General features: G+C 33.0%; 1 protein-coding gene across 1 annotated transcript; it reads right to left on the reverse strand.

The window, feature by feature from the left end:
* On the reverse strand, positions 1 to 23,343 carry LOC130662284 (cytoskeleton-associated protein 5-like). Its single transcript, XM_057461105.1, has 42 exons — positions 23,174 to 23,343; positions 21,542 to 21,735; positions 20,915 to 21,038; positions 20,076 to 20,155; positions 19,904 to 19,994; positions 19,584 to 19,664; positions 19,351 to 19,507; positions 17,734 to 17,822; positions 17,266 to 17,379; positions 16,724 to 16,918; positions 16,331 to 16,495; positions 15,554 to 15,682; positions 15,026 to 15,181; positions 14,749 to 14,790; positions 14,430 to 14,540; positions 13,739 to 13,849; positions 13,454 to 13,546; positions 12,379 to 12,492; positions 11,243 to 11,314; positions 11,079 to 11,170; positions 10,392 to 10,449; positions 9,923 to 10,209; positions 9,466 to 9,541; positions 9,057 to 9,269; positions 8,710 to 8,838; positions 8,327 to 8,521; positions 7,921 to 8,172; positions 7,734 to 7,847; positions 7,364 to 7,513; positions 6,759 to 6,962; positions 6,123 to 6,258; positions 5,695 to 5,885; positions 5,010 to 5,212; positions 4,532 to 4,877; positions 3,851 to 4,423; positions 2,996 to 3,103; positions 2,293 to 2,394; positions 1,968 to 2,121; positions 1,588 to 1,644; positions 978 to 1,045; positions 744 to 821; positions 1 to 600 (listed from the first exon to the last, which is right to left on the reverse strand). Exons 1-42 carry the CDS (start codon positions 23,228 to 23,230, stop codon positions 508 to 510), a joined length of 6,054 nt encoding a protein of 2,017 aa, XP_057317088.1. The 5' UTR covers positions 23,231 to 23,343; the 3' UTR covers positions 1 to 507.
* Between the last annotated feature and the right edge of the window lie 774 nt (positions 23,344 to 24,117).

Here is a 24,117-nt window from a genome sequence, read left to right on the forward strand (position 1 = left end):
TTTTCCTGAATAGAGAATCTATTTGAAGTCTACTTAATAAATAAAAACAAAAATAACAAATCATTAAAAATAGACTTCCGTTAACATGTATGTATGTGTAAACTGCAACGTTACAAAGTAGCTAATCCAGTTAGAAAATAGTACACCCAGTTACAAAGTAGCACACGTGCAACTACAAAGGAGCAACGTTATAATTAGTAGCACATGACATACACCAGAAACAAAGAACTTGTAAACTTATGGACCATCGAATTCAAAAGAAAAACTGAAATACTAAGAGAAAGAAATATATAATTTACAAACAACTTTATATTTATATAGGCGACAGATGCAGCTTCCGAGTTCATGTGAGTCATCCAAATTCTACGATATACGGTGTTTAACAAAAATAACTTAGATGAAATAGACGATAAATTATGCTAACTAACATGCAATGATATACGTTTGTTGTCGATTAATGGAGATAAGTTTCCCAGCAAGCTTCTTATTTTTACCCAACATCCTTTTTTATTTTTTACCCGCTTTAATTAATTCTAATCTTCTTTTTATATCGTCGAGGTCGAAATTTTTCTTTTCTTCTGTGTTTGCTTTCACTTCAGGCTAAAAATAAAGATGGTAGCTGAACACCACATTCACTGTAAAGATGAAGTATTATTTTTATATTTGAAAGAACACATACCAATAAAATTTGATATTTTAAGTTGAATTAAACAAAAAGCGTAGTGAAAACATTACAAACTTACCACGACAGTTGGTTGGGGTTCTTCTTCAGGCGGAGGCTGAGAAATGTCTGTGGTGGTATTTATGGAACTTACGCCGGTCTACGTAGAAAAAAAGTTTAGAACCAAACAAAGAAAAACTTGGTTATTTTACCAAAACAGCAAAAGCCAATAAGGAATGGATCAATGAAAGTAAGTATGTAATACATTATCGGCATTGCATATACACAATTAACAAAAAAGCAGAAACACATTTACCTGATTAGAGGAGGATTTCTGATATTTATCTTTTAATGCTTGCAACCGATCGAGATATTTCGCTGAATCTATTAGGAAAAGGTTGTAACCATTTTGAATTATCTTTAGTCAGAGTGAACATAGATATAGAGTGATAGACAAAAAGGTGACTGATTTATTTAAGGATTCGGAAATTGAGATTTATTTTCTTGTTAATAGAAATTCAGAGAACGTATGAGCGTTCCTATTCTAAAATAAATTACATTTCAACTGATGAAAATTAAGTGTTTTCTTAGAATGAATTCTGCGAGTTTAAGAGGTTTTATGCAGATCTGTTCAGAACATGTGGTAGACTGTTCAAAGAACTGGCAATTTAACGTTTTTGCAGATGCATATTTCCCTCCTTTCACACAGATGAAATTTTTATCGATAAAAAGGTTTTTAAAAACCGAGCCACAAATGTAACCCGAAATCCGTCATTTCGCAAAATAGTTCTTTCTTTAAAGCTGTTTAAAAGCATATAAGTTAATCTTCTACTTGTTACGTCAACAACATATCATCATGAAAGGATGCTACTCAAGAATGGTCAGACCATGATACTAAAAATGGTAGTGCTGCTAATACGACATACCTGATGATATATTTGAATCCACTGAACTTGATGTGAGTGGTCGTGATGACGTATTACCTAAAATATGACAAATTTGTCTAATCTAATACTAATGTTGAGTGCTGATAAGATTTAAAGATAACAACACTAAACATATTTATGTGTAAAGAAATATATGTACGAAACATTAAGTCCCGCCTCTTGTTAAAAAAGGATATCTGGTACTATAGCAACACTGCTGGTTCAAAAACACATTTTTTTTCGTTATCGATAGTGAATCAATATGATTTCGCCATAAAACATTAAAATGATTAACTTTAAGAAAGCTTATTAACTACCATGCTGATAAGTTAAGTGTCTCAAATTTCTTGGTGGAGGAAATATTTTGTAAGAAATGTTACCGTTTGTACTTGATTGTTTTTCATTCTCTTCAACAGCGATCGTCTTGAGAGAGCGGTCGATAAAACTTTGAAAGAAAGGGGATGTGTTTTTAATGAATGGATCGACGTTGTAATCAGGATATTTCTTTTTGAAGTAATATAACTCGATGATGCCCTAAACATGAATTTTGAAACATGGTTGACTCTTGCTGGTGAAGGGAAATTTTTGATACTTGATACTTTTTTGTCGGCCTCGTCAAGACTTTCGACGACAAAATCATGGACGACGACAAAAAATAGACGATTAACGCTGAAGGGAAAAAGATAGAAAAAAATAACTTCTTACTGTTCTGGAATTTTCTTTCGAACCAATTTTTTTAAATATTTCGACAAGTGCTTCGTTTGTGGGTGGCCCAACTTTCACAGGTGGCGATGTGCTTGGGTGAAACTAAAATTTGTAGATAGGGATAAAAAAATCAATTCAGCTCAGCAGAAAACGAATTACAAATGTAAAAAGAAAACGTAACATATTTAGTGAAATGCAGACAACAAAGATCAAGATCTACCCTACCTTGGTCCATAAATTAGGGACACATCTTTAGTAAAATTAGTAAATTTTAAAGGGCATATCATATCAGAATAGAGATTATGACAAGGAGGATTTGTAATAACTTGGAAGTCAAGTAATGACTACGGGAAGAAGTTTTATAGAAAGACAAGAGTTTTTTTATAAAGAAAATAAATGTACAGGATTTCGTAAGATATTTTCTTTAAATTTTTGAGAACTAAAGATTTTTTTATCAAATAGGACATATTGAGGAACTACTTTGCTCATCACTAACAGCCTGCCAGCGAGCGGGATTCGATCCACGGTCCCAAAATTAGGGAGCCGCAGACGAACCCACTACACTACGTTCAGCAATATGTTAGTGAGGCACGCAGGTTTTATTCAGATGGTGTGTACACATAGGTGAATAAAAATAAATAGGACACAGTGGCGAATTATTTGAGGCGAATAACAAAGATATACACAGTATCGATAAACTTACGTTAACTTTTTCTGTCGGCAGCAGTTTTCCTTTAGAACAATGCTTAACGATAAACTGAGGCACTTCACTTGCATTTTTGTCTTCAATAGTATTCAAACATTCTAAAAGCTGGAAAACAAAAAGATAAAATAACGACTTTGAAAATATCAACAAACAGAATGACTGATGGACAGTAAGGGTCGGTTTCCGTTAACATAAAGGGTTGAGCTGCAATTGGACGACGTCGCCGCTACCGTTTTATTGAAACCACGTGTGCAACAAAGCCTCTTCAGTTTTTATAGGAACGGTTGTCAATGAGAGTCCTGCGAAGGGGGGTCTTGTGTATTTAAAGCTCCCATTTGAGCTACAGAAGGCGTGCAAACACAACTGCTCAACTAGACAACCGCAAGATATCAATCCTATTCTCATTCTGAACGTTAAGCAGAAAGGATCGATTCACAATTTTATAGTCTCCGGCATGAGTCGGTCGGGGTCTGAACCTAAGACCTTCCGCACTGGAGGCCAACAAATGGTGTAGTAATTTTTTCTATGTCTACACCAGTTGCACAACAATTTCGAATTTTAATGAAAACCAACCTAAAGTGTACCTCTAAATAGACAACAAATCACAGATTCCTATTCTCACAAATACAGTTCCTTCTCAATTTCTCACTTCTAAGGGGTTTAGAAGCGTTCGAAATATCGAAATAAAAATTACCGAGGGTCAAAAAGATTGGTTAGGATAATGAGCATTCGAATCTACATTTTCATTTCCTCACATGCTGAAGATTTGTAATGTTTCCCACTTTTATACCCTATAAAACTTTTTTTCAAACTTTTTACCTGCTTACATGCAAACACTCCCTCTTTACTTACTTCATCTCCTCGCAATTTACAGAGAGTTTGTAGCAGAGCTTTTACGGTTTGTTGCGGGACACGATCACTTCTGTTTCGCCAGAACGATGCCGGTAACACTTTGTAAAAATTATGAATGTCCAGTACAATACTATCGAGTTTTACTTCGGCAATAAAATCTGGTAACAAATGTGTCAGCTTCCAAATGCATTTCATGACCAGTTTAATCAATGTCGAAGATGTATTGAGGTTTTCTGACAGTTCTTGTAGTAACTTCACACAAGCACCGAGACAGCTAGTTTTGTCGGAATTCGTAATAACACGTAGCAAAAGTCTATTTACGCATTGAATTGACAGTTCAGGCTCTTCAAATTTCTCCAAAACTTTATCATTTAAGACTGTGATGAAATACAAGATGACATCTCGTAACACATTTCTCGAAACGAGGCTGGCGTAACATTGCGCATCAAATAACGCAAGCATACCACTAAGCAACAACTTTAACACGCGTTCCAGATCTTCACTTGAATTCTGTTTGTTTTCAATGTGGCGAGAGAAAAGCATTTTGGACTGAACTAGTGACGTCACCAAGTACTAAAAACACAGTCAGTGTGAATAGTTTCCCTGTAGAGGTATGAATACACGCTTCTATAATGATGTTAACACCATACCAAAAATACATAACGAAAAGAAAAAATGTACCTGATCTATTCTTTTTAATATTTCACTGTCGGTCTTCTTTTTTTTGAACACATCCTCCAGTTGAATTAACGATTCCATGGCCACATGAATATCTGCGCTGGAGATCTTCGCTATCGTCAGATCGAGCAGCGTGGCCACATCTTCCATAGTAGATTGGTTCATGGTTTGATTTTTTTTATTTGAGTCCGTGTAAGCTTGGCGTAAGTTTTGCGGTATACTGGCAGCCGCTAATACATCACTTAAATCAACATTTCGTAACTTTGGCATGGAACCAACAAGCTCGCCTTCGTCTCCTTCGATAGATTGGAAATCTAACTCAAACTCACGCTTAATATTAGGTGCAGTTCTAAAGAAAAACAACCTTAAAAACAAACTCGAATAATGGCATCGCCTACTGTAACCTGATTAAAACGGATAAAAACTCGGCTTTCTCAAGTATTAAAACAAATACATAAGGACTTTAAAATAAAAAACATACGCCGGTCTTTGTAATCCTCTACTTTGTACAGGTTCGTTTCTCTCTTGTCCTCCGTCCGAGGAATCCGGGTTTTTAGCTGTTTTAGGACGTTCAACAGCTTGTCTAGCTTTGGCTGGGGCGGCAGTTTTCGGAGGTGGTCCTGGATCTTTCTTTCCAGTGCGCTTGATTCGTTCTTCTAAATAACTTTGATCTTTTTCAGAAAGCTAAATATTTTTCACAAAAATGTAACACCCTAAGAAAAGGGGTGGATTACTAAGAACATGAAAATATGAACAAGAAACTTCGATGCCGCATCCACAACAAAGACAGCCAGTTTTTACCTAAAATTACTTTTTAGGTACAATACACTTTTCAAATGGTTAACCTATTTAAGATTTTCCATGGCAGAGTTTTTACTGATGCCTTTATATTTCTAGACCGTACAACATTCTCTGGCCAAACAATATTCTGGAATTTTAAGCATTCACATAGTTACAGGTCAAGTGAAAACATATTTTAATCCGGTCCATGAACAAATATACTAAAAATGTCCAGCAAATGAGTTTTTTAGAGAAGAGATCATTCATATGTACACACCTTACTAACATTTTACAAAAGCTTAAAAGGGGACCAAAGTACACTAGAGTAGATGTATCTTAGTACACTAGAGTAGATGTATTTTACTTTCACACAACAAAAAACTTACCCTTCCAACGTATTTATATACAGCTTCACCGATGATATTGTAAGCAGCAACAATGCAGTTAAGAGCAGCTGAACGTACGCCGTTGTCACGATCCGAGATTTGACCTGCAATTTCTTTTAAAACTTTCGGTCCTGGTTGACACACTTCCATTCCGAACTTTGTGATGAGAAAACCAAGTTCGTCACAGCACTCTAAAGTTGCATTAATACGTCGGTTAACAATAAGCGCGAAATTGTTTGTGCAAACAACACTTCTGCGTTCTAACACAATGTTCCTTTTAATTTTTTAAAGAAGTATCTTTAAAAATTTGAAGCAAAGTTCTATCAATCAAATTAAATTTTTAAGTTTAGAATTATCCTCTCTTGAGTAAGAAACGATTTAATCAGATCATGGTATTTATAGAAAAAAACAAGCAATAGATCTAATACCCATTCTTGATTTAGAATTCTTTGAGGCAAGTCCCTCCATTAAATAAGTGAACATTTTGCTTGCAGGATAAATAGAAGTGATAAGTTTACATATATCTCGAACTGATTTCCGAACATTGTCTTTAGGATCACCAACCTAAAATACAAAGAGATCAAAACAAATATGTAGTTAGTTGCTCCTAACGTGGGGCTTTTTATAATCTTTAAGCCAGTGTTGGGTATAAGAAAATAGGCGGCTATGGAGATATACTGCGTGTTTTAATGTTAGCAGGATATTGTGACCAGTATGTGTGCATCTATTGGGAAAGAGCAGTTTAGTTAACCAGCTTGGAAAGTACCGTGCTAAATAAGAACTAAGCAAATCAATGTTTAAGGCGAACTTTAAAGTATTGCTTCCACCGATGGAGATCTGCTGTAAAAAAAAATCTCTATCATTGGATGAATCGTTTCTGACAAGTGTGTGTGTTTTCACAAGCTCTAAGAGCTGTTTTTAACTTGTTTAGAATTAATCCAACATGCTAAATATCTTTACCAAGTTGCCTACTTATTAACTTTATTTCGTCAGCTATTTTTTCAAGAAAGTCTTGCTATGAACAAATGCCTTCAGAGAAAACGAAGACAGGTTATAATACGTACCTTTCCAACAAGGTACGGTATGAAAGCGGATGCTTCAAACGCGCTCAGGTGTTTTTCATTGCTTTCCATCATGTTAAACAGCGCATTTAAAAACTCTAAAGTTTTCAACAACACTGAAGTGTTTGTATCAAAGAAACGTAAGGTGACCCACTTTAGGATTAAATCCAGAGATTCCATAACGGCTTCGTTGTATTCCGTCACAGCCTGAAAAGAAAGGGTCCACACTTTAAGTTGCAGGGTGCACCCACGTGCTATGATTCTATCATACGAAGACAAACAACAACAAAGGTTGCCAGGAACGTCATATATAAAGTGGAAGTGGACACCAGTGAAAATTTGATTTGACGATACATTTTGGTCATGTAAAGATATTAAAAATATTAGAATAGTGGAACGTTAAATTCTTCTGAGTAAAAGTAGTAACCCATGACATTTTAGAATTTTGTTTTGACAGGATCAAATTCTGACTAATTCGACAATTTTGACAAGTACTTTAAAATTTCCTGACCAAGTGGACCCACATTACACAACAGTATTTCTCAGTTAATCCGAATCAGCTATTAGCAAGATACTAAGTGCACAAACAAAAATTTTACTGCTCCTACATTTGTCAGAATGGCTACTGCTTCTATATGAAATTTAAAATCTTTGTGAAACAACTTCGCATGCATTGAAGGGCTAAAACATGGTGCCATCTGATCTTTTAATTGTTCCACCATCTCGTCTCTTGGAGTGGTAAAGTTCCACTTCAAAACCTGTAATAAGAGAGTAACGTTTACATATAACATATCCATTGTTTTTTAATTCAATGAAGCGTTATGTATACTTTCTATCAAAGTGAACAACTGCAAGCGGGGAACTTAAAAGAAAAGTGATGTTTTTAAATATACCCTATTCACAGCAGGAAGAGTTGTTTTCACAACTGGCCTATAACCTAAATTATTTCGGTATTATGCTCTTAGAATGTAATATTACTTTTAATTTCTTTTCATCTTTAATTCGCTCAGCTTTACCAATTTTATGAAGGATAGCAGGGCCATCATCTTCAACAACATCTTTCTTAGAACGACTTTTTGAAGGGGCAGAAGCCTAGATGAAAGAAATCAGAAGATTTAGTAAGGTACATATTCGTTCATAAATTGTTAGCTAACAGCTATACTACCTTCTTGCTTTCTGCCTTGGTATGTTTATCATCCTTCTTCGGTGCAGTCTTCTTTGACACAGCCGGTTCCTTCGTACTCTCCACAGCAGATGCGGCAGCTGCTGCAGCCACAGCGGCAGATTTGGCAGCCTGAGCAGCACCCGCGCCTTTTGAAGCAGCTTTGCTACCACTTTTCTTGCCGGGTGCAGCGATAGGAACACATACTTCTTTAGCTTTCTCTAAAATACCTTGCACTACTGTCTTCGATGAAGGCTACGTAAAAATAAGGACAATGACGTGAATTTCTTTAAAAAAAACGCTTTTGTGGTAAATGACTAGGCAGGGCTAGTCATTTACCACTTATTAACTTATTTTTGTCTATTTCTTGCAATGAGTACGTTTAGTTTAGATGTAGTTTAAAACTTACGTCCAATTTAGATGTAGCTTTGCTCATCGATTCGAATCCAACATGTGCCATCATTAAAGGAACAACAGCTTGAGCTGCCTTTCGAACATCAGGGTTTCGATCTTCCAAACAACAAAACAATGGTGGGATGCAATCTTTAAGCTCTGCAGGAAGCTTTTTCTCGTTAGGAAGTTTCTTTTCCAACCAGCCCAATAACTAAAAAACATAATTTTTCCAAAAATCGTTTTTGAAAATTTCCTTTTAGCGTACACTACGTTGTTCTACTTTTCTTTAATTTTTTTATATTACAAATTGACATAATGCTTCAAATCAACTTGCTGACGGTTGGTTAAAGATAACTAAATGATATAGGTATTTGTCATGACACCAACTCAGTATTTTACCGTGGCTTTTAGGTTAGGATTGGATTCTCGCATCGCTGTGGATAAAATTTCATTGTCCAAAAGTGGTAAAAAGCCAATCTTTGAATGCCATGCGTCGAGTGCTTCTTCACCAGCTTTTCTTAAATGTGGCTATGGATTTAAAAAGGTGGAAAAAAGAATTAATCAATAATATTATCTTTTATACACATTGAAAAAATAGAAATAGAGGCGATAGTTTAATAGGAATGTCTAAGGTCTAACAAAAAGGTCTAACAAGACAGATCAAATCCACAAGGACAAAAAATACTTTTCGGAATGAAAAAATAAAAATATATGTAGAAGAGTTTCATATCATCCTCATCATGTACCTTGGCATCCGAAAAGGTTCCAATCAAGGCTGGCAGAATCACGCTTTTATGTCTCGACATCCCATTCCCACCAGACTCTGCTAACTGTTTACAAATAGAGATTGCCATGGTAACCAACACTTTGTTATTGTCAGACAATCGTGCTTTTAGCGACGCTGGCAGCTCATTGATGTCTGGTGTGATAAACTTAGCAGCACTGATAAACCCTTGAACCTACAAGCAAGAGTAAAACATCCGCTATCATAACAGTTCTCCCAATGATCGTAAAGTAGTAAATATTAGGATGCCAGAAAAAACAAAACAAAACAAAAAAAATGGTTGGGAGATAATTTTATGATTATATTGTCTTTTATAATCCACTATTCTCAGTACTGGTTTTTTTATTTATTCAGAACTTCTTATTTCTTACTTCTTCCAGACCTTCTTTTCGGATTTTCCAGTTTTTATCCATTATTTTAGCAAGAACAGCATCTGTTAGCTGGTCACTACAAAGAAATACAAAGCATCAACAAGTCTCATCATATTTCTTTATGCTTCTTTCAGCAATAATGAAGGCTTGTCTTTAATACTAATATAGTATTCTTTATGGAGTGAAATTAAATATTCTGATCGGTTGATGGATTGTTGTGTCACAAGAAAAAGTAGAAATCAATTCTACATTTTAATTTTGGTCGGCCAATCAAAATGCTCAAAACCATTCCACTTGTAATATATCGCCTATTAGACACAAGACTTTAAAATCACCCACCCTCACAAACGTACATTTATATCAATAAAATTTTTTTTTTTCTTCACATTAAATATGTACATAAAATACAACTGGTACATTAGTTGCATTTTTAAAGTAAAATTCTCTTGTAGCATACCTGATACTGACTCGATCGACCATATCTTCCAAACTGACACTTCCTGATCCACCACCGTCCTCTGCATCATCTTCACCTTCCTCGCCACCTTCATCACCAGCCTCCTCTTCTTCATCATCTTTGTATCTTCTAGTTGGAGCAGGTGGCTTCTCATCTTTAACTTTTTCGAATTCTGAATCAATTTGTTGAAGCACAGCAGCTTTTTCTTCTTCAAAAAAAATACGGAGGTTTGCTCCAACAAAGATGTATAAAGTTGCTAAGAATTCTATTGCAGCTTTGCGAACACCCTGCAAATAAATTTTAAATAAATTTGTAAAACGAAAAACAAAAACAAAAAGCATTTGTCACAAAATCTTCAGCTAGCAACACCATATTAAAAACAACAGTGTCAAAAAAATGTGCTTGAATCACTGTTGTCTTACTTACTCTCTTAGTTAATGTGGCTTTTACACAAGAATTGCAAACTTACCGGGTTCACATGAGCCAACGAAGTTTTAATAAATGCAACATGAGGCTTTAAGTCAATTCTAAAAATGTATATTAAAAAAAAATGATAAAAATATTAGAATTTGAAAGCTGTCTAAACAGGCTTCTGTCATTGTGATACTTTTTCTTACGTATAACTATTTTATTTTCATCTTTAACGACTTGCTGAGATCAGTTGAATGGTACTTCAACTCTTCAATCGATTTCAACAAATTAACTTTTAGCAAGTGAATAATTTTCATCATATTTTACATATATCTTTTGTGGTTTAGCGTCCTGGTGTCTACTACCCCAATTTACTTAGCTACATGTGCCTACTTATGTCTATTTTATTCAATTTATTTAAGCTACAATTTAATTGGCGAACTTATGCACTTTTGTCTTCTACTTTTTCCACGTTCCAATTTTCTTTTGTCTCCCTGTTTTCAGCCTTTTTTCAGCGTTCTGTTCCATTACCATGTGTCTTGACTTATCTTAAGTGTAGGATTTTATAGTATTTTATTAATTGTATTATATGTATAAATTTATCATAACTTATTTGTAAATAACTTTTAACCTTTTCTCTTTTTTTTTCTTTTTTATGGAGAAGAACCATTTGTAAATAATGGAACCAAATACATGATGATGATGATGAAACAAAAACACTCAAAAGATTGGCCAAAAAACAAACCTGAAACCAAACTCTCTAACTGACTCGCTCATCCAGATAAGTGCTTCGGTTTGTAATTTAGGGTTTTTGGCTTCTTCAGCAGCTTTGGCAACCTACACACAAATATATTTAATAACTTAGAATGTTTGAACACCACGTAAGACAAAAGTGATATAAATCCAAACCTTTAGGCTGATGTAGTTAAGTGATATATTTTCAGCAAATATTTTTAACGTTTCCTTGACTTGAGTTTTTAACTATAACGAAAAAAATTTAACAAGATGCCAAGAAAGTGAAGTTAAGTTTAACAGTAATTCTTATGGAAAATAAAAGGTTTGCAGCTAAATTCAATGAAAACATAATTTTGATAGGTAAGATGTGTTTTACAAATATTAATATCCTGCTAAATTCAATTAGAACATAATATTTTTAGCTGAGGGGCATTTTTAAAATATGTTCTTCTTGAGGAGCATGACAGGGGTCATATTAAAACAAACAAAAGTAAACTTAGAAGAGTGTATTTGTATTTTTTTCTCTATACACGCTTTTAAAGTGATTATTTGCAACTGGGTAAACTCAGCATATGGTTTGCTATTCAAAAATTACATCCAGTCTTTAGACTACATTATTAACAATCATAAATAATGATTCATAAATAATGTTTCATCATCATTCTCGGCTTAACGTCGTTTTCTATGCTAGCATGGGTTGGACAGGGTATATTAATGACCCTCTTCCAATCTGATCTAGACTGTGTTAGATCTAAACTCAACTTCCTTTGTATTAAGTCTGTCCTTATAACCTCCTGCCAAGTCTTTCTCGGTCTGCCTCTGGGCTTTGCCCCAGGAACTATCAAGTCTCTACACTTTCTTACCCAATTATCCAACTCCATTCTTTCCAAGTGCCCCAGCCAATTCAATCTTCTTATCTGGATAACATCTTTAATTCTACGGATACTTTAGCCTGCTTCTTAGCTCATCTGAACTCTTTCTGTCTCTCAGACTGGCGTTACACATCCACCTAACCATTCTCATATCATTCCTTTTTAAACGGTCAAGATCTTCCAGCTTCACTGCCCATGTCTCACTATTGTACAACTAACACTCCTTACACAGGCCTCATACAACCTACCTTTTAACTCAATTGACAAGACTCTGCTAGTCAACAAAGGAAGTAACTCTCTGAACTTTTTCCAAGCAGATGTTTGGTTGTAAATTTTCAAACAAATCTATTTTCATAGCAGATACAATCAAAAATTATTTTAAAAACATGCTTCGATTATCTATAAGAACATAACAACGTTTCAAAATTTTAAAGGTACCTTAATATCTCCTATTTTTGATGTCAATCCCGCAATGGCATACCATGCACTACGTCTTGTGAAGTCAGATTTTGCAGCAAGAGCTGCTAACAGCTTAAATTTACCATTTAATACCTGCATCAAAAACAATAATATTATCACATATACAGTACTTTGTTCTCCTTTGCTTACGCTTATATTTGAGAAACCAGCAAAAAATGTCAATATTAAGACAATGGCACTATTTCAGCCATTTTACAAAGTTGGCAAAAAGCATTAACTTGTAATGCTTAGGAGCAAGTAGGCTGTGAAATTTTTTCCCTTTTTAGGTTAGTTAAGCAGTGCCTAAGTTAAGCTAGTTGCACTTTCAACAGGTAGACTTTACAAAATAATTCACGTTCCGGCCCCAACATTTGAGAGAAATGTCCATGCTGACATCAGCAACAATTAGCACAACATTTCAAGAGTTGGGCTCTAACAAAGTCTGCTGTGAACATTAACAAGTAAACTTTGACAAGATCAAATTGTGTGTACCTAGTATAGAAATGACTTATATAATTACTTGTGGGGACAGACATTCGAAATTTATTGCCTTGTCTTATTAAACTTTGTGGATGCTTGTAGGTAATATTTATTTAAACTTCATCAAACACACACAGAAAGTATCTGTGGTTGCATAAACCCTAGTCTTGTGAGTCAGCTTATTAAAACTGGAGACAGCTACCTACAAAAAATGTTAGCTGTCATCTTTGATTTGGTGGCATGTTGAACAGGGGTAAAAATGTACCCTTTGCCACTATTACCAACCCACATGGTGTTGGAATAAAATGTCAAAAAAATATTTTTGAATTTTAATTTTGATCAATTTGAGCAGCCTATCACCTTTTAAGTAGCAATGCATGAGCCGTAAAAGAGTTTTTTTGTGTGTTGTGGACAGCACTCACAATCTACGGACCTAAAAAGATCTTACTTTTCATAAAGATTTTTGTGATATTTTTCTATGTTCTTACATAAAAAATAAAACTGTTCTGTTTTAAAGGCTAGCAAGCATCCATTTAGTGTCATTTGCATTTACCCTGTCCGTACAAAAACTTACCTGAAAGTTACTATCTTTCCATCCAGGCTTTTTGGCAAGTGTTCTTACAACAACTTGTGCATTGATACTATCACCACTCATACCTTCAATGACCTAAAACAGGTTCCACATCGGTGTACTCAAACACAATTTTTCACTGTAATATGTGCTGGCTTTTTAAATATACATAACACATACTAATATAGAATGAGTTTTCTCCCCGCACTTTAACATATTAAGACAATCTTAATACTGATTGACATGCTTTTTACAATGATTCACACAATAATAGCTAACATGTTTTACCTTTGTCATTTCATCAACAGCTTCAAGTCTCTCTTTCCAGTTGGAACTAGCCATCTGAGTTAATCGAGCCTCGCCAAACATTTCCTCAGCTTTGCATTCAACAGTCCCTTCCTAATTGCAAAAAAAAAAAAAAAAAAACTAATCTGCAAATGAAATACAAAAAAATGACTAATGAATGTCTTTTATAGCATTTAAAACTGCGACTCTTCTGTACAGAGTGTACAGAGAAAGTCCTTGACTTTCTTTACTTTTTTCCCCTTAAATTTACTCATCAAGAAAATCATAAAAGTACTTAATACATGCAAAACACGAAAGAACAATAGAAACTAATACTTTATCAATGCATAGATATGCATAGATAGATAAAGGTGAATTGGTTAGCATTAAATTTTATGCCAAAATGATATTTATTTGCTCCCCCCAGGCCTCTTAATTTTTTGCTTACGACCCCATAACTTGGGATCTGCATGTCCGTTTAACACGATTGGGAAAATTATGTACCATATTTATTTGTATTTCAAATAAAGTTGTAACATATTGTTTTGTTTTTCAGGTGTTCATGTATTGAAACTTGGACTTTAATATATAATTAATATACAGTTAAACAAAACTGATGTATCTGAGGATACATTGAAATAAAGTCCGTCTTAATTTACTGACATAAAGGTAATTCAAAAACAATTCAACTAACAGGCAATTCTGGATCTGTAGGTTCTGCTTGATCAGCATTAAAATCATCACCTTTCTTCTTTTTTTTCTTAGGTGCAGTTTTCCCAGCAGTTTTCTTTGAAGCAACTGCTTTCTATAAATATACGAAAACTTACAAATTTTTAAATTCCGTGATTTACAGAATTACAAAAGGTTTAAATTAAAAATGGCTAACTAAGAGTGCTAAATAATTAATAACCTGCAATATATTTACATCACATATAGAAACTACTAAATCAAGGTCTTGATTTATATTTTACTCTTACAGGAAGGAATAAATTTTGCAATAAAATGTTGCATACCTTGGGTTTTCCAGTAGCTTTCTTTGCAGGTGGTTTCGAATCCTACATTTTACAATAATTTTGTTTAAATATAAAAGTGTTGTTTTCTTAAGTCCAGTAATAACAGAACATCCTCTAATATAGTACAAAACTTTTGACCAAAAAAAGGTATTAAAAATAAACAAACAGAAGTACCAAGCAGATTATGGGTACTATGTTAAAGAAGGAATAATATTAACCTTAAAACAACATTTGTAATTTTTTTATTTCTAAGAAAATAAATTGCAATTTAACGTACAGTTGATTCTACTGCTGGTGGTTTCTTTGCAGGTTCTTTCTTAGTTGGAGCTGCTGCAGGTTTGGATGGCACAGTTTTAGCAGGAGCACTACCACCACTGCCACCACCACTACCAGGTGCAGCAGTAAGTTCAGCTTTGTCAAAAAATTCCTTCACCTAATAGATAATTTAAAATATTTGTTTTTAATTTAAAATTTGAACAAACAGATTAAGAAAACAACCATGCATCAAGACCCTACAGATTTTTGTTAACTCTTTAAAAGAAAAGTGAGGACCTGAAAAAAATTAAGAACTTGACAATATAGCTATATTAACTCCTATGTTTTAAAACTTTTGTGAATATAAAAGTATACATACAGACTGTTTTATTTAATAAATTTTTTTCTTTTAGTTTAACGAAATCCATACCAGAAGAACTAAGTAACAAGCAAGTCAGTTTTTGTTAATTGCGAATCCAAAATTTGTCGAGGTTCAGTCAGAATTCATTCTGCATGATAGTATTTAGCAAGATACGAATAATTATTATACCTTGTCTTGCTTTAATTTATCAAGAGTTTCCAAGTACGGACCCATTGCTCTTTCTCCAATTACTTTCATTGCTGTCCCAAGGCACTCAGCAGCACTATCACGAACTGGGCCTACTGTATCATCAAGTTTCTAAGAACAGAAAAAGCATCCTTGAAGGGGCTACGAAACAGCTGCTGGTTTTTGACTTTAGTGACTTACAGGAGAGTCTAACTAATGGCATGGGAAAAGTTTAAGATCACTGAGAACAAAACAACAACAACTTAAATCATCCTATTGGGCATCCAAATATAATTAAAAATGACAGAAAATATATATTGAATGTTTACTAGCTAGCTATATCCTTCAGAATTTTGCATAGAAACATGCAATTTTATTGCCCATAAAGCCAAAAAATAATGAAGGAAAATTTTTTTTTTGTTTAAAAAATAAATTTAAAAAAAGTAGCGAATTCATCATCATAAATTAATTATTCATAAACATAGATTGTCTAGACGTCAATGTGGTCCTAAAGTGTGTGTAATTTCTTGCACCTTGACCTTTTGAGTGGTCCGTTTATTACACGCCATTCTTTGGAAAATGCAGGGATTGAGCTATTTAAATAGCCCTTTTAATTCAAGCATTTGAACTATAGCAAAAAAACTCAATATCCAAAGTTAAGGTGTCTAAGAATGTTCTTTAGTGACACATACATTTTTAAAGTTGGAAATTTTGTCATGTAAAAAAAGTGTTTCAAGAAAACATATTTTTTTAATTTCTTAAAGCTTTTTTAATACTTACTTTTACAACAGCTGGTGCTATCTGTTTTAAAACTGCTTTTGGCAGTGTTGCTGGTGTACTTCCTATAAACACTCGTGTTAAAAACTTGCAAGTCTCATCTTTAATAGAGGGATTCTTGTTATCAAGAGCGGCTAAGAGATCTTCCATAATGCTTGTAAAATTTGTCTGCAAAGAAAAAACATAACTAAATATAGCTATGACATAACTATGTTATAATATCATAATTTTTTTTCAAGAATCTTCATTTAGTCTTTATAAAAATATTTAAAATGTCAGGACACTTATTAAAAAATACAAATTATTTAAAAAAAGAATTATTTCAAACGAATTAGAGAATTTAAAATGTTGTTGTGTTTCAATGTTAACAGAAAGGAAAATGGAAAACAAACTTACCGTAGCAAATACTGCATCTACCGCATCTCTTAAAGCTATCACAACATTCAATTTCTTCTCTTTAAACTTTCCAAATATGGCAGATATCAATAAACCTGAATAGGTTTGAAATTTTTTTCGTAATCCATTTGCAAGACCTGTTACACATTTTGCAGCGAGCGCAACCACATTTATATTGCTGTCTTTTGTAATAATCTGAAAGAAAATATATAACTTAACAAATATGAAGTCACAAAAACAACATTGTCTGTCTCACATGTCATTACTGCAGTAAGAATAAATAACAATAAACAAATATTATTCTGAAAATTCATAGAATGTTATGGTCATTGATCTGTGCAATTGTGTACAATAGTAAACTGCTAAAAAGACAGTCAAAAGGACAAAAACAAAACAGGAAATAAACATTCATGCAATAAATAAAAAAATGCAAGCCAATATGATGGCAAGAAATCAATAAAATAGATTTTTTCTTTATTCTGAAATACTTAATTTTAATTCTTTGTTATGTGTACACAGAGCTTAATCAAAATTATACCAACCTTTTTTAACACGGCACACACTTCCCCATATTGGCCTGGTTCTAGTTTTGGATTTGACGTCAGTTTATCTAAAGCTTCTAATGCCTCCTTTCGCTCTTGCCACTTCTTGCTCTCCTATAAACATAAATACAGTTTTCAATTTTTTAATGTTACAACTGATTTTAATGAATATATATTCTTTTATAATTTAATTTTCTAATATTGCCTTATCCAGTCCAGTAGCTAAATTTATTAATTTATTCAATGGTGAGATTGGTGTTACAACAACAGTAACAAAAAATTTAGAAGTCAACACCCTGTCTTTTTTAAATTAACAGCTACTTTCTTCTGCATATGCAAATATACATAATGGATTTCCTTGACATGAAAAAGAACAATAGTCATTGCAATTAAATGTTTCTTCCTTTCTTCATTATAAAGGAATAAATGTGGATCTTCAGCCTTTAAGCCCAAAATACTTATACTTACAACTTGCTCATAAAAATCTTTCGGTAGTTTTGACAAAATCTCCACAGGATCAAACAAGTCATATGGATCAACAACAACTGCTGGTCCACCTAGAGAATGAAAACGTAATAAATTTTTGTTAACAATTTCAGATATAAAAGAAAAGCATTTAACATTATTCTAGCCTTTTCCACACACTTACAGTTAGTTACAAAAATTTGCAGCAACACACACTGACTTTATTACGGGAGTTGATAAATCACAGTGTGTACAAAAATATGTAAAAGTTAATAAAATTTATACAGCCTGTGCAAAGAATTTATTTATTGTACTTTGACACATATTGTCTTTTCTTTGCATTCTCTCCCCACCCGTTTCCGTAACGTCAAACTTAAAATTGCAATGTAATGACTTCCCTTCCCTGAGGCAGACTAAAATGCAATTACATTATCATAAAAATTTACACATTTTCAGCAAGTCCAAAAAAAAAATGGAACACATCTTTGGTTGTACCAGACACGTTAGCATCATATTAAATGTTGATTTTTGCAACTTGCAAATTTGAAAAGTTAATTCTCAACAGTTTGCACCACTCAAATAAATGTTTTAATGTCTTAAACCTTCTAGTCAACACTGTTTATCTAAGGCTTTATGTTGTTGGTCTGGTATAAAGTGTACAAAATTAAATCTGTGTATGCAAAAAAATAGCACATTATAAAAAATGTTTTACTTAACATATACTGTGCACTGAACGTCAGAAAAATTAATTACTTTAAAAGTGCAAAATACAATTTTCTGCCAGAAATTTATTGAAATTTTTAACTCTTTTTTTAACCTCAGCCCTTCTACAAAAGCCCAATCCTTTCAGAAAAGAATTGTTGTTGTTTTACTAATCTATTCATTTTTTGTATCAACTGGATCACACACCTCAATTTATGTTCAAGCAATGCACGTGATCATGCAAATTTATATTACAAAGCATTTACTATGGCACACCACGCAACACTGGTTTTTTAAGCAAGAAGGTCAAATATAATGCAAGTTTCAGTAATTTGAAAGTCAAGGCTTTAATTAAACTTTGTAACTGCTTGTGAAAAGCCTATTCAAATTGTTGTTTGCCAACATTTTTCATTGCAACTTCATTAATTTGAAAATGTGTGCAGAGAAAAAGAAAACAATAATTTGTAGGGTGCGGTAAATGTTTCTTAACATTCTTAACATAACAGTTGAAAATTCATTTTTGTTTGTTCTCACACATTTTGTAAACCAACCCATATTCTTTTTTATGCTCTAGTTGCAGCAAACAAATAGTTACTAAAGGAGAGCCTGAATGCATTATGGTGAAAATGTTGTTTTACACAACAACTCATATTTAAAATCTAGATGAGCATACAGCTTTGTAATTTGAATCGACACTGCTTTTTCAATTGACATGTACAACCTGTGACTCATCACACATATTAAAAGTGCTTTTTGTTTTCATCACAACAAAGCCAAAATTTTAACTAAGAAAAAAAAATCTTTTTTCTAAAGCATAAATCAAAACATTTAGATTTAGTGTACATTTAAAAATTAGTGTAAACAGTGGTGATTAGGATACTCTATACTTCAGTGGTAAAAACAACAACGATTTAGTACCTGCTCCAACAGCCGAATCAGATTCCTCATTGTCACCATCAGTAGTTTCAACAGGTGGAGGTGCAGCTGCTATCTTCGCTTGTTCTGATTTTGTGAAACGAGTTGGTTTAGGGGGTGCCGGGTCAACATTTGCCCACTCGTCTTCTAATTCTTTTAACTACATAGAGAAAATATATTTAATAACTCACAACAGCATTGAAAGTAACATTTTTTGTGAGTTAACACTGAATTACCTGAACTGGTTTTATGTTTTGCAGTTGTGGTTTGATTGCATCACGTATCCATTTGTAAATTTCAATGGCAAGTTGTTTAGCCTAACAACAAAACAAAACAAAATATAATGAAGAGGCCAGTAAAAAAAAAAGTACATTTGAAAACACTATAATTAATCACTATCACACATTTAAAGTGGGAATTGGTGGTCATTCAAGAGGAGTCTTTCAAATTTATTATAACAATATATATATATATATATATATAAAATATATTATTTACATTCAATTGCTAACAAGCATAACAAGATAAGCAATTCACTAATTTTGATTTTTTTTACCTCCGCCCTGACTGTCTTATCACTGTGTCCCAACAAGATAGGGATCTGCTTGACCAAGCCTTTCATCATAATCACCTTACCTCCAAATTCTCTACAATAACAAAAAAACAATTAATTAAATTAATATTTTATTATAGCAAATTTATATTACAGCAAATACTTTGCAACATACCTTAGAGCTTGACAAACTGTTTGAATACATGCAGCAATAATTTTTGGTTGCTTGTTACCAAAACCATTGGTAAGCTCTTCCTGAAAAATAATAATGGCTTAATAAGCGCAAAATAAATAATCCAAACAAATAATGTTAAATCAGCTATGAAACGTTTTAAGAATGCCCAAAGAAAATCATAAAAAATTAATTCAAATATTTGCTTCATATACACAGAAGTTAGTAAAAGCTATCAAAATGTTCAAAGAAGAAATCCAATTAATGCAAAAATTTGGGAGCACAAAATACAAATCGAAACATTGCGCTGTAACATTTAGTGATAATAATTTAACAATTAAGTAATGGCCAGCATGGGGTGATCTGGGTACACAGATAAATTTGGTTAAATTTCAAATAGCAAAGCCAAACTGAGGGCATATCTATTCCTTATCAATATTTCAAGCTCTATGCAAAAAACAACTGAAAAAACAATGATATAAATGATGATATAAAATTTTTTTTTTCAGAAATTTTGGAATACAAATATCTCTTTACAGTGGAAATTTCATGAGACATACAACTATATCAATATTGCAATAACTGTTTGTAATAACTGTTCTTCTCTGGCTTATTAACTTGAATTTTTTTACAAGCAAGTTACATATCGAGTACTGGATCATTAATTTTATTTATCAGATCATAATGGATCTTCAGAAATTTAAAGTAACAAAAAAATTAAAATAAAAAAAATAAAATTATTTAAGCTATTTGGTGTTGCTGAATCAGAATTTTGGACTCAAAATCTACTAGACGACTCCTTTAATTATTCATTTAGACCAAGATAGCCTAAAAACACATACTATAACAATATCTTGCTTCTCCAATTCAATATACATAAGACAGATGTCAATTCCAAGTTGTTTTGTTTTAGGTCTTGCATTTAAAACCTTTGTTACAATCCCAGATATAACGTCACCACAACATCTAAAGAAATAAGCAAATACCAATTCAAGGGTGTCCAACTATGTATGATGTAAAACCCACCGAGATTTGCAGTTACTTCAGAGTTATCCATTAATAACTACATATTAGTGCATTAATGTAATTTTGCAAAGAACAAAAGACGAAAACGAGTTATATAGTCCTCAGGCACACTAATTATTTTACAGCAAACTAGTAGCACCATGACAGACCTCCCACAGCCATTTTGTTGACAAATACATGAAAACAAAACAAAACAAGAAGAAAGAAAGAAAATGAAGCAAAATGTGCAGTTGTTCCAAATAGTTTATATATCTTTTGTACAAAGTATAGTATCACTTTTCCAGTTAAACACTAAATGTTTTTATCTGTATCCACAATATTTTTGTATGTGAAGAATTCACCATGTAACAGTAAGTCAGCACAGGATCATTTGATTTTTCATTAAAAGACTTGCTTGTTAATTTACCAACCCTTGTTTCACTCTAGTAAATACAAGGACTTACTTGGTGGCACAGGCTGCATTTTCAACATAAGAAAGGACAGCTGTCAACCCTTTTTCTTGAGCAACAGCATTAGAATCCACAACAAATTTTTTGATTAGACCAAGAAAATTGTTATATTCTGGACTCTTCTCATCATCAATTAGACGAAAACGCTTTGCTGCTTCTTCGTATCCTGCCAGTCTCGCCTTCCAAACCTAAATAAAACCATATTAAACATTGTAGATTAAACAACATAGCTGTTATTTATAAGAAATTATAAAAAAATTCTGGTATATGTAAAAAAGGATGTTTAATTTTTTAATTCATACGAAAGGCAAAATATCAAAAGTTATTTTTTATGAAAACAGGTTTTGAGACTGCTGGTTTTTAGATGGAGAACTCCAATATAAGCTGAAAGTGTTATATCAAAATTTAACTTCACTTTAAAGATGGATACTTAATTAGGTGAAAATCATTAACAGTTTATTATAAAAGGTACCATATATTCGTCCATGTTTTTCTTATATTTTTATGACGAAAAAAAACACCCCTATTTATATTATTCTTGTCATAACACCCTGCTGCTTTTCTATTTTTTTGAAGAAAACTTTAAACAAATTTAAAATTATATTTCTATTAATTGGTTTTTGCACATTCTGTGAGAGGAAATTGTTTGATTTTCAAATCCTATTCGAAATGCAACACTTTGTAACATAAACATGGCGGACGACAGTTGAAAGAACGCGCTTGAAGAGAAAGGAGGTAATAAAGTTTATATATAAGTTATTTATCAAGTAAATCTTATCAAAAACCATAAAAAACAGTTCTTATAAGAACTTAGCTACCATATAGTTAGTTCATTTTAATTTTTATACTTTTTTGAATAATTCTTCGAGAGTCATTTATAGTGAATTTTTTTTTTTTGGGCATTGTTCGGGACTATGTGGGTTTTGTCGGGCAAATACCTGAATTTTTTTTAAAACGCCGAACTCGCCCGAAAACGCCTGAACTTTTTACGGCGTATGCGGTTATCGGCACCCTCGTGCATGGCTAATGAAGCTTAATCTGAAATGGTATCAAACAATAAGCACAAATGTGGTGTGATCATGCTCAATACAACAGATTTCCGGATATAAATCATGTGAATAAAGAACAATAAAATTAACCAATCAATCAAAAAGTCAGTATTCTGACCGCAGAAAATTTGTTAGCGACCCAGCATAATTTTTTTTAACCTTGGCTTAATTTAGTTCAAAATACCTTGATAATTTTTTAATGAGAAATGTCTCATAAACTTTTCTTTCTTGTGTTGTTTATATTGCCTTTATTAAGGAGATTGTTAAAGCTCCTGGGCTACTTGTTTTTTTCAAGTTACATGATAGCATATTTTGCTGCTTTGAAAAACAAGTCTTCAGTCATGAAAATACTTTATCTTTTACCCTGAAAGTAGTAATGCTTTTGTATTGGCGTTTTGCTTACGGAACACAAGAAAGCAGTTAATGGGTTGTCATTAACCCAATTCAGGTAAGCTCACACAACAGCAGTTTACATGACAATAATGCAACAGGTCTTATTTAGCTAGGTGGCCGCTAGCTGGTAGCTAATGCTATAAAAACGTAATAATATTATGGCATCCTCTTGAGTTAATAATACCTTATGGACAACTTTGTCCTCGATAGTTAGTTTCTGCCAATCATCCTCATCACCCATTTTGGTGGAATTAAAACTTGGTTAAATAATTCTATTTGAATTACTACAAGATAATAATAATCATTTCTAAGACAAGACAAGTGGGCAAGTTAAAAACTTTGCATATTTTTTGCTGCATCGACAAAAAAACTTGCGCGAAAAATGTAAACTTTAAACTTTAAATTTTCTCAGCCAATGAAATTCTCTTAATTTTTTGGTCGACAAAATGCCAGCCGAAGCAGCGAAAAAAATTTAAGCGAAACGGCTTTAGCATTGCCTTGTATGTTTTCCTCCGCCGTTCGTTATTAATTAGCGGACCGCCTCCTTTTCTTATAATCGGCGCCCTGTATAAGTCTGATTCGTTTTTTACCTATGACCGTGACAAGGACTCGTCGCTTGAATGGGAATTAAAAACCTGATGAAATTTCTGACCTCGTCTTGTGCCGTCGAGAAGAAGAGATATATACGAACCCAGCGCTTGGAAAAAATAAAACAACGATAAAAACATTTTTGTAAGGATTTTAAGAAGAAATTGAATAAAAGAACAGTATTGTTTTTTTTTTTAACAAAAATCATTTATAAGGCCGATTTAAACCCCTTAAGGTAAAATCGGTAATAAAAACATCGGTTTAAACTCTTTGTCCGTCAAATGAGGCTCGTTCTATACGGTGGGTGCAGAAGCATTCTAGATGAGCTGATCTGGTTAACATCAGATTTTGACATTATACAGCCAATGCTTTACGAAGAGGAAATTACTTAATGCGCCGTGTTTATGGAGAGAAGGAAATTACTTATATCGAGGTAATTTCCATTGTAGTTTATAATACCTCCCAAGCGACAAACCGTTGGAGCTAAATATGCTAATCTTCCATTACATTAAAATGGCAGCGTTTTCTCAAATTGTATTG

This window comes from Hydractinia symbiolongicarpus, chromosome 10 (assembly GCF_029227915.1).
Source record: "Hydractinia symbiolongicarpus strain clone_291-10 chromosome 10, HSymV2.1, whole genome shotgun sequence".
NCBI lineage: Eukaryota > Metazoa > Cnidaria > Hydrozoa > Anthoathecata > Hydractiniidae > Hydractinia > Hydractinia symbiolongicarpus.